The 11,355-nt window shown below is 35.7% G+C and overlaps 1 protein-coding gene across 1 annotated transcript in view; it reads right to left on the reverse strand.

The window, feature by feature from the left end:
* The window catches only part of LOC107737247 (mitogen-activated protein kinase kinase kinase kinase 3-like), a 92,223-nt gene that overhangs the window by 42,701 nt on the left and 38,167 nt on the right, over nucleotides 1-11,355 (reverse strand). The window contains exons 7-15 of the mRNA XM_016548712.1: nucleotides 8,612-8,622; nucleotides 8,428-8,470; nucleotides 8,073-8,145; nucleotides 7,426-7,557; nucleotides 6,954-7,016; nucleotides 6,493-6,574; nucleotides 5,883-5,999; nucleotides 2,341-2,419; nucleotides 1,863-1,921 (exon numbers count right to left, since the gene is read on the reverse strand). Of these exons, the coding sequence (XP_016404198.1) occupies nucleotides 1,863-1,921; nucleotides 2,341-2,419; nucleotides 5,883-5,999; nucleotides 6,493-6,574; nucleotides 6,954-7,016; nucleotides 7,426-7,557; nucleotides 8,073-8,145; nucleotides 8,428-8,470; nucleotides 8,612-8,622 (659 nt within the window). The remainder of the gene's footprint in view (nucleotides 1-1,862; nucleotides 1,922-2,340; nucleotides 2,420-5,882; nucleotides 6,000-6,492; nucleotides 6,575-6,953; nucleotides 7,017-7,425; nucleotides 7,558-8,072; nucleotides 8,146-8,427; nucleotides 8,471-8,611; nucleotides 8,623-11,355) is intronic.

The raw sequence follows: 11,355 nt of genomic DNA on the forward strand, positions 1-11,355 counted from the left end.
CTTGCCTTGCCTTGCCTTGCCTTGCCTTGCCTTGCCTTGCCTTGCCTTGCCTTGCCTTGCCTTGCCTTGCCTTGCCTTGCCTTGCCTTGCCTTGCCTTGCCTTGCCTTGCCTTGCCTTGCCTTGCCTTGCCTTGCCTTGCCTTGCCTTGCCTTGCCTTGCCTTGCCTTGCCTTGCCTTGCCTTGCCTTGCCTTGCCTTGCCTTGCCTTGCCTTGCCTTAAACAAATTATCACAGTTTCCACAAAAGATGATTTCTGAAGGATCATGTGACACTGAAGACCAGAGTAATGGCTACTGATAATTCGGCTTTGCCATCACAGGAATAAATTACATTTTAAAATATATTTTAAAAGAAAACAGTTATTTTAAATAGTAATAATATTGCACAATGTTACTGTTTTTACTGTATTTTTGATCAAACAAATGCAGCCTTGGTGAGCATATATTAGGTAGACACATGTTCTGACTGTTTTAAATGCGATGGAAATCTACAAAAATGCTGTTTATTGCTTGAGTTCACGGTTTCAAATGTGATAACAGCCTTACAGACCCGCTAGTTGCAGCAATTATGTACTGCTTCTTTAGAAACAGTAGGGCACCGTGATATGAATCCAGAAAATAAAAATAAAATCTAAGCGTGGGGGGGATGTGAGGTTCTTCAGATCTGAGGTTCTATTCAAAAGATGACATCATAAGTATGAAGCTACAATGGGAATCGACATTAATTTGATGTCCTGCTGTTAAAAAATGATCTGGTTTATAAAAGCATGACAAATCCAGTTACAACATGAGAAACTCTTGAGTGCTCAAATGAGACAAAGATGAGTCAACGCTGCATTCTTCTGCAGCGCTTAAAGGAAGTCTTATTGATTAGATGCCATGGAAAGCTGCATCTAACCTTTCAATTATCACAGTGGTGAGAGTGCGAGACAGACGTCTCAAATGCACAACAGTCAAACATGGTGTGAGAGAAAACAAGCTGCAGTCAGGAGACAAGTTGGGATTGAGATGTCCGTAAGGAAAATGTTACATAATAGGAAGTGTCAGCTTATAGGAAAAATCATTTGGAAGTGTTCACTATATGCAGTTATGAGCACTGTGAATGGCAAGACAGGCAATGTGATTTCAAATTAAGCTTGACATGACTGGGTGGTTCCACAGTTGCTCGGTTTCAAAACCTAGTTAGCTCCCTATGGAGGGAGCATAGACACGCTCCCAACACAAAGGCTGTTATTAAAGGTAAGAATCCTAATTTAGACAAACTAAGATAGCAAATTCTAAGCAACATCGCATTTATCCTTCATTGAGAAGCCAATATGAAACATGCTTAGAGAAAAAAAATCAATATAAAAAATACAAGATGGTGACTAGGCAAAAAATATAGATTATACATAAGAGATTTTTTATTTAGTACTAAATTGAATCAATAAAAAAAACTCATTAAAAGTATGAATCTACACAATATTTAGTGTTCTGTAGAGTTCTGTTTGTTTTTATGCTTATTATTATTATTATTATTTATCATCATCATTATATTTATTATTATAATAAGCCTGTTTTATTTCAAAAACCACTACTTTTTTATATATATATTTCATTATGAGTGACATTTTTATGCTTAACTGACTGTTAGCTTAGCAACATGCTAACACCAAACTATCAAAAATCAGTTGTGAGTTGAGCTGTTTGTGTTGCTGCCTATGTGGAGCTTTCTAATTTACGAGATTCCTCACAAAGCTCCCTAGGTTTTGGAACAGAGCCAATGTGATGTAATGTTCTAAAGCATCAAGTGTATTGTGATTGGTTGATCTCACATAATTTTCAATCACAGAAAATCCCAAACAGCAGTAAGATGATGCTCACCGGTTCATGATGTGGTTTTGTCTCTGTTGTTAAAGGAGGGTCAAACTTCACCTGACCGACTGTAAGAAAACAAAAACATTATTAAAGGAACAGTCCTACTTTTTCTTTATTGCACAGAAATAAATCAGCACATGGGTTTGTAATGACATGAGGGTGAGTAAATACTGACAAAATATTCATTTTTGGGCAAACTACCTTTTGATTTAAACAATCAGTCAGTTCACTGATATAACTGGTGTTTGAAGGCTGAATTTTAAGTAATCATGTTGGCATGTTCACTCAAAACCACACATTTCTTTAAGTCAGCATACATATCTGGAAGGTATGATACAGAATCTAAACCCCACCCCCCAGCAGATACTGACAGACAGATCATGAGAGAGAATTTCTGGTATCCTGTGAAATTCACTCAGCCATGCTCAGGAGAGCGGGAGCACCTGTCAGGTTTGCCCAGGGGAGAAATCCAACAAACACTCACAGTTAATCTCTGACAGAGTCTTCCCTTCCCGACTGGTACGGCTTGCTGAGCGAATCCGATGTGGAACAGACACTGGAGGCTAGGGAGAAAAAGAATCACACACACGCGCACACGCGCACACACACACACACACACACACACACAGAGTACAAATAAATACAAACCAGTAAATAACAAAGTCTATAAGAACAGTTAGTCTCCAAGTCATTTAGAGTACCAATGAGGTTTAGGGGTAATTTGCCGTTTACGTGCTTAAATGAAGTCCTACATAGTGGTAGTTTGGTAAATCTCACATGAAATGCTTGAGTCAAAAAAAAAAATATATATATTATTATTATTCCAATATTTTTACAACAGTAATGCATTGCAATGAAAATTATCCTGTTCATTCAAAATGTTATTTTATAAAATAAACAAATATGCATTTTTTTTTTATTATACTTGGCCTGATTAATTTAAAGGACCATCACATTTTTTCATTATTTTTAAGACAATAATGTACACGAAATTATATATATTTTTTAATTCACAATGATAATTATCAATTGACAATGTTAATGATCCTTAAAATATGCTAAATATAATTTCTTATTTTTCTGTTTTGATTTTGGATGAATACATAACCCTGACATGTACTGATTGGTTTTCACTCAGTTCACCCTTGAATCTGTCAATTTTGATTGGATATTATATTAAATGTATTATAACTTTTAATTGCAGCAATTTTGGGTACGCCTCATTTGCCAATGCATTATGCAGGTCATCGGGTCACACTGCTCTCTAAATATCAGCGTTGGTTACTGGAAAACCCCAGGATCGGTCGATCACTTTTATATGTAAACAACATTAAACCAAAAAACTCAAGATTGTAGCTGTGCTCAATCGATAGCTTGCATATTAGTGCGCCATTCTTAGCAGATCAGAGGCCCAGTTGAGATAAAAACAACCCCTCAGCAAAATCAGCACCCATCAATACATTTAAGACAAGAGCGGCTTAAATGCTTACACTTCAGATATCACTTAGTGCCATCGCCAGAGACTCAGTGGAGGGCAAACTCTGGAAGCTAAAAATACATGCCAGGCATCACTTTCTGATAACAGCAGGGGTCATGATGCTGACCCTCTGAATCCCTATCTGTCTGATGCTGCTGTCCTGTCTCACTGCAGCCTAAGAGAAAATCATTACGGCCTACTGGGCGTCCGACAGCTGGGTCCCTGATGACTACGGTGAGAAGTTTGCTGTCATTTACGAATCAGAGAACACCTTCCATCAGCAACATACACACACACAAGCACAGATGCACATATGCCTGTGGATATGGAAACGCGTGCAAAAGCACCACACATAAACACACGCAGACATGTGAATCCTGAACAGGTCCAGGAAGCAAAATGGTCGCTGAAGGACATCCTTCACTTCAGTTTCAAAGCTGCAGAGCTAAAGTAGATGTGATGAGGAGAGATAAGACAGAAGAACAGACGCACGACCTTCAGACAACAAGGACACAGCAGGGCTCTGAGATAGAAATAGACAGCATGCCAAGCACTGCGCCCTTCTCTCAGCGGACGCCTGTGAATATTCTATCACACCTCTTAGCACTTGGGTCACATGGTACAGTCACTAAAAGATATTATTTATGCTTTCCAAAAAAGATACACAAGTATATAAATCTGGAATATTAACTTTATAAATAAATTAAAAAACAGTCAAGAACATGTTTGGGTTATATTTCAATTAAACCAAAAACATTAAAAAAAAAAAATGTATAAAAAATATACATTTTTATAATGTATAGGGCTAAAATTTCAACTGTGAAGTATTTTTTTATTTGTTTGCTTATTTGTTCTTTAATTTAGGCTGATTTTAAATTATTGTGATTTACAAAAAAATACTGTGTCCAGACATGATTCTTATTAATATATTACAAAATGAGAATGTTCTATGAAAATAACAAGAATTATAAACTCGAAGGTGGTCCTAAAAATAAACTTTAAATCGTTATACATTATATAAAATGTAATTGCTTATATTTAAATATGACCTTGACATTGCCTTGACAGGTTTCAAAAGAAAATCAAAGGGGAAAAAAAGAACATACAAATTAACAAAAATTAAATAAAAAAAATGAACAACTAAAATTAACATATATAATCTATATATATAATATTTCAATTTCAGTCAGTATTTAAAAAGTATTTATATTATATTTATTTTTGTTGTATTGTCATTACCTTTAGCTGATTTAAATGAGTGATTTTTTATTTTAGTGACTACACATAATTCATCAGTATTTTACAAAATGAGATTCAATGAAAATAATGAGAATTACAAACAAACTCAAAAATAAAACAATAATAAAAAATCTAAAAAACAATTGGTCTATAAATAAATCAACTTCAATTTCATTGTGAAAAATGTCATTTATTATAATTTTCTTTATATTTATGGATTAAATACGACCTTGACATGCTCTTGACAGGTTTTCACGAGATTCACCCCAATATTGAACATTATTTGCATTCAATGACGCATTTTCTAAAAGCTCTTTGATGCTGATGTTCTGTTAAACCCTTGAAGCAAACCTCAGCACAAAGAGGCCAGACAAAAATCTGTTGTCAACGGATCCAAATCTGGCTTTTGAACTGAGCTTCCGTTTCCGAAAACGACCCCTTGAGGGATCAATACTCCGATCAAAAATCTGACAAGAGTGCAAAACTTCCTAAAACATCCTTGGGCATACCTGCGTAACACACACACACAAATTTGACCTCACAACTACTTGAGCAAACAAGAAAACACACGTCATGCACAAACATGTTTGTCTAGGTTATAAACACTTCTGAACAAAAATGATAAAAAGAGAGAAAATAAATGAACACAACACTCATAACACCAAATCATAATGTAGTCATCACCACTAAATTAACACTTATTAATCAAAACATTTCCAGATGTTCACACACACACACACGCACACCCCTGATACCTTTCTGCGAGCTGCAAAGCGAAGGACTCGCCGGGAGAGAGGAGAGACTGGTAAAAACAACCCTCTGTATTTAAACTTCAAGAGCAGGAGAGGGGGAAAACGAATAAGAGAGGAAGTGAGAATGAATGGATGCTTTGGGAAATGGGTAGAACAGGGAGAGTTGAAATGAAGGAAAACTACGTCCTTTAATAACTCTTCATTCTCGCTGGGGAACTGTGAAAGATTTCACAAATCTTTATCAGCAGAAGTAGCCCTGCAGCACAACCGGATGAGATGCCGGCGTATAAACTTTAGAGACAATCGAAACGAATGACTGCCATTAAAACAGCTATTACAGGCTAATAATGAAGAAAGTAAGCTATTGAAAAATATCACCTCACAATAAAAGGGTCGACATACTGAATATATGAACTCATGGGGCTCGTTAAACTGACATCCCGGCTCGTAGCTGCCGTTTTCTGGGCTCTGTTTGTGAATAATAGTCCCGAAGGGGCTGTCATTCTTGAAGTGATATCGGTGATAACACTGAGAATCACACAGGGAGATATACTGTACCTCCGGCTCTGGGTCGTCATCATCCAGGTCTGTGTAGGACGAGCTGTCAGGGTTGTTCACTTTATCCAGCAGCTCAATCGCCAAAATACGACTTAACGGTTGGGATACAAAGGGATGCTAGGGAGGAGATGGTTGAAATGGCAATGTTAGATGTTCTTTAAATGTATGTCATTTGTCAGTAAAGAGTCTTGAAATATATATAAAAAAATAAAATTATAAATTATAAAATGTATAAAATTATACTTTTGCCTTAAATAATAAAAAAATAATAATTATATTTATATATATACACACACATACATATATATATATATATATATATATATAATAAATAAAAATACATAATAAATAATAAACAAAATATAACAAATGTAATACAAAACATTTCAAATTAAAAGCATTATATGAAATTATGTAAAAATAAAAGCCTTAATAAAATGTTATGCATTTGATATTATAATAATTACAAATATTTTATATCATTATAAAATATAATTGATTATAAAATAAATAAACGTACTTCAAAATCAAAACCAATAATATTATATAAAATCACAAAAGCAAACACTATGAACCTAAAAATTACAAGATGCAAAAAAGCCCCTCCTACCTGCAATAACTTGTCAGCTGGTGGCCGTTTCTTTGGATTTTTCGTCAAAGCCAACTTCACAAAATTGTGGAAATTGTTCGTCCTTCAGAACATAGAGAAGAGTCTCCATAAATCTCACATGTAAGGAGCATTTCGACCGTGAGGACGTGCAGTTTGGTAGCTCTAAATGTAATTAAGCTAATTTGATTGAACTGAGCTGCAAGGTAATGGAGAAGAAACTACTCTGCAGACGACCTGACCAGATTCATAATCAGACAAGATAAGAGAATGACCTTATCAAAACTCATAAAAGCAACTGTTTAGGGCAAATGAGAGTGCTTGGCCCAAATTTCATAGGTGATTAATGAAATTAAGGAATCAGGCATATAAACCACAGAATGAAACTGAAATCCCTGTTGGTATCAAGGATTTTATACACCCAGGTATCCTAATAATTGCCTGAAAATGTAATTATCACTTACCATTTAACTTTGTCTTTTAATTTGGGGGGTTGAAAGTTGCTTTTCGTCATCAAAAACAGAGCCCTGGAGGGACAAAAATGGGTTGGTATTGGCACAAGCAAACAAAAGTTTTGCAATGAAATATGGTAAATTAAAACATTTTAACTTATTGAAACATTGATATAGTTTCACTGCCCAGTGTTCTATGATTGATACAGTAGCTGGAGTTGGGAGGTCTTATCCTGAAGTAGATTCATTTTGTAAAATTATTATAAATAAGAGAATGCTGAAAACAACTGTTTTCCCGAACACTCATTGGTTGAGTCAAATGAGAGAGTGTGGAAATATTATCAACTAAAACAGACCTGTGGTAAAGCTCAAAATACCATTGTATTTACTGTCATCACTATACCTTTTTTTTTTTAAAGGATAAAGCTAAAAATTCATCACTCTCTGAATTGGAACAGATCCATACTGCTGTTTAAACCCTCACCTCATTGGATGAAGGTCAAACATGGGAGGTTGCAGTTCAGCTAGTTCAATGGCGGTGATGCCCACAGCCCAGATGTCACACAGGTGATTGTATCCTCCTTTCCTCTCCACGGCGGCCACCTCTGGGGCCATCCTGTTAGTGTGGGTTACAGACCATAACATCACTCATTCATGAACATATCCTCCTACCTGATGGTTATGTAAGATGTGAAAAATGCATCTGTGGCCTTGTAGAAAACTGCTGAATTATAAAAGATTATGTTTTTGTTTTTTTTAAACACCACAACAGCAAAATCATTTTGGGTAGTTGACAAATAACATGGGACTTTTTTAATATTCAACATCAGGATATGAGGTTAAAATTTATATTACTGTATAACGTAAAGAATTTACAACTAGTAACTTTTTTTGTCAATTGACTATTTTAAATACCCTTTTGTTGTTGTTTTGGTTATTTAAACAGTCCTTCAGTGTGAAAAATTTCAGTTTTAAAAAGAAAAAATACTCCAAAAAATGGAGGTCACAGAAACTGCATTCATAATAATTATAAAGAACGATGCATTTTTATTATAAATAATGTATTGCATTCATGTATGATTGTAAGGTGTGCTTGTGGCACAATAAAGCTAGAAAAAAACTGCTGTATACCAATAAGGAGTCCCGATGAAGGATTTTCTTTTAGCTAGTGTTGCTGTGATCTGTGCAGATACACCAAAATCAGCTGCAGAGGAAAAGAAACAAAAGATCTTTACTACAATCCCACAAACAGCTCTCATATGAGTGTACAGCTGACACTACCATGCGTATTATTCTGGCTTATGAATTATGAAATTTGAGACTTGTCTAATGCCACAGCAGATCAAATGTGACAACATGAGGTGGTATTCTCAGTCACCAAAACACCATTTACACTGTTTTACTGATTTGAGTTGGTAACATGGTAATTAACCTTATTTTTACCGGATTAAAACTGAACAAAACAGAAAGTCTGTTATCTTCTTACCTAGCTTGATGTAACCATTGTCCGTCAATAAAATATTGGCACCCTATTTCAAATAAAAAAACAACATCAAATGAAATGACACTGTAATATAAGAGTAGAACAACTATTATTATAAGACATTATTGAATGTATTAGGCCTACTGGTAAATTTGTGAGATGAAATGTAAAAATGAATCTGACAGACTTCAGAATCTCCTTTTTCCCCCTATAAAATCGCTTTTTCAACAACTGCTTTCATGTATGATCTGAGATGTGAAAGCACCATCCGAGTCATACTAATTACACATCCCTCTGGCAAGAAAACACATTTTCTCTTGCTTTACCCGTGATTTGGCTTTAGCTTCACCAAATCACCATCAAGGGTATTTTGTAAACAGCTAAGGTAAGGCCCCGATATACTTCAAACGAAATCGAAGAACGAACTGATATGTCATTTCGAACAAAATCAGGCCGAAACGAAGTTCGTTTTGAGTTCGTTTCGGCAGTTCGAAACAGCTGACCAAAGCGAACTTTCTGGGGGAGTTCGTTTTGGCTCCTAAACACCTTTGAGCTTGCATTGGTCCATGGCGGTTACGCAATCGGTGGGTGTGTTCTGAAACTCCACCTTCTTTGATGTGCGATTTTTTCCCCCGGTTCGTTTCTCATTCCACGGAGGTCCGATAGGAGAACAACATCTCCTAGTCACTAGCAACATGAACACACTGGAGTGTCGAATAGCTCAGCTGGCACAAATATATCCGCACCTGTACGATCGCTCGCGGAGAGACTTTAAAGATTCAGAGAAAGCATTTAATTCCTAGAAAGAAATTGCAACGGAGCTTGATGTCGACGACCTGGAGTTATGCAAAAAGCGACGTAGAGAAACATCCGAGACAAGTTTTCCAAAGCCATGAAAAGAATGAAAGGAAAGAGTAAAGATATAAGGTAGCAAGTACCAAATACATGTGTTTCAAATAAATGTTACACCATACTGCTGCTGCTGTTGTTGTTCTTTCAATAAGCGAATTTAAAGGGTATACATTAGCGGTCGACCGATATGGGTTTTTTGATAGCCGATACCGATGCCGATATCTTGGAAAGCAGGGTGGTCGATGGCCGATATAAAGCCGATATAATTTTATTTATTTTAATTCATATTTAAGAAATTTGAAATCATTTGAAAATGGATTAAAAAATAAACATGTAAAATAAACATATTTATACTCTAGAAGACAAAGTATTTTTCACAAATAAATATTTAATACAAATATAATTAAAAAGGATGTAAACACTGTAACCAACAGGGCACTCAGTATTCTGGGAAGTTTGTGTGCATTGGAAATCATATTTTTTCAAATAAAGCCAAGGTAACACTTATTGTACATACGTTTGTGTGCATTGGAAATCATATTTTTTCAAATAAAGCCAAGGTAACACTTATTTTACATACAGCACACAGTGAAAATGGCATGAATATGACAGTGGGCAAATGCATAAAGCGCAGCATAATTTGAAATCAGTCACAAGTTTAAAGTTTGTCGATCGCGCGTCTCCAGTGAAGCTGAATTTTCCACCTGTCCGCATTCAATTCGCACGGACCATAGAACCGACTGTCACAGAACACGCGATCATGCAGGTCACATGCACACTTCACAAGATCTCGACTAGATTCGACTAAGTCTGCAAGGTTTGTGAAATTAAATGTTCATTAGTCATTCAAAGATTTGTTTAAATTATATAAATGCGTATTTGCGGAATGCTGATGGCAAAGTTCAGAAACAGTATACCGTCGCTCAGCCTTTTCGAACATCTATTTGCTCCCAAACGAAGAACGAAAACGAACTTCGTTTGAAGTATATCGGGGCCTGTACACAGCTGAAATACAAGAATTTTACAGGTAAGGAGCACTTAGTTCTTATTCACTGCTCAAACTTTTCTTTTATTCAGCAAGGACACATTAAACTGATCAAACATGACAGTAAGGACATTTCTGATGTTACAAAAGATTTCTATTTCAAATCAATGCTGTTCTTTTGAACTTTCTATTCATCAAAGAATCCTGAAAAAAGTACCATACATTTAAATTGTAATAATATTTCACAATACTACTGTTTTCACTGTGTTTTTGATCAAATAATTGCAGCCTCGACGGGCATGAGAGACTTATTCCTAAAACATTTATAAAATCTTGCCAAACCCAAACTTTTGAACGGTAGTATATTTCAAATATATTGCAAATTATTTCATATTCAGAAGAGGGAATGTTTCAAATACTGTAAGTATATGCTTTATTATGTCTTTATTAAAACATAACAACTAACTAATGGTGAAGTGTGTAATTTCTGCACCACTAGTGGCACCATACATAATTGCAAAATAATGACAGAATTGTTAAAGGAATGATTTCCTAAAAATAATGACGATTCGTTAATGCAATCGTTCAGGAATGGGAATCATTAAAGCTGATGTGTGTAATTTCTGTGCCATCAGCAACAAAAAATAATGATTGATCTGCCTTGCAGTTGTTCTTTGCAAGGTAAAACATACACTAGATTTTTGCTAAAAATTCTCCCTGGATAAAGGTAGTGATTTATATGGCTGATAGTAGGGATGCACCGATACCGAGCTCCTGTACTCGTACTCGTTAAAATGCCCCGATACCAAACGCCGATACCACACAGCATGTGATAAGTGCCATATTCAGACAAAGAAATACCGACAACAGACAGCAGAATGGGGTTATTAGAGATTAAAGATGTCTACGAAGTATATGTATGCAATAAATATATAAAACATTCAGTATTAATGCCTGTATAGCTGATTTGCGCCAGCTGGTAAGCAAATCACGCTGAGTGGATTGAGCGCGCGGCGGCGCAGATGCGCGAGCTTGTCGAGTGAATATACCTTTCTCACAGACATCACTGGAAAGTTTGTAGTTCGGTCGGATAT

The sequence above is a fragment of the Sinocyclocheilus rhinocerous genome, unplaced genomic scaffold, assembly GCF_001515625.1.
Source record: "Sinocyclocheilus rhinocerous isolate Xijiao unplaced genomic scaffold, SAMN03320098_v1.1 scaffold1275, whole genome shotgun sequence".
Taxonomy (NCBI): domain Eukaryota; kingdom Metazoa; phylum Chordata; class Actinopteri; order Cypriniformes; family Cyprinidae; genus Sinocyclocheilus; species Sinocyclocheilus rhinocerous.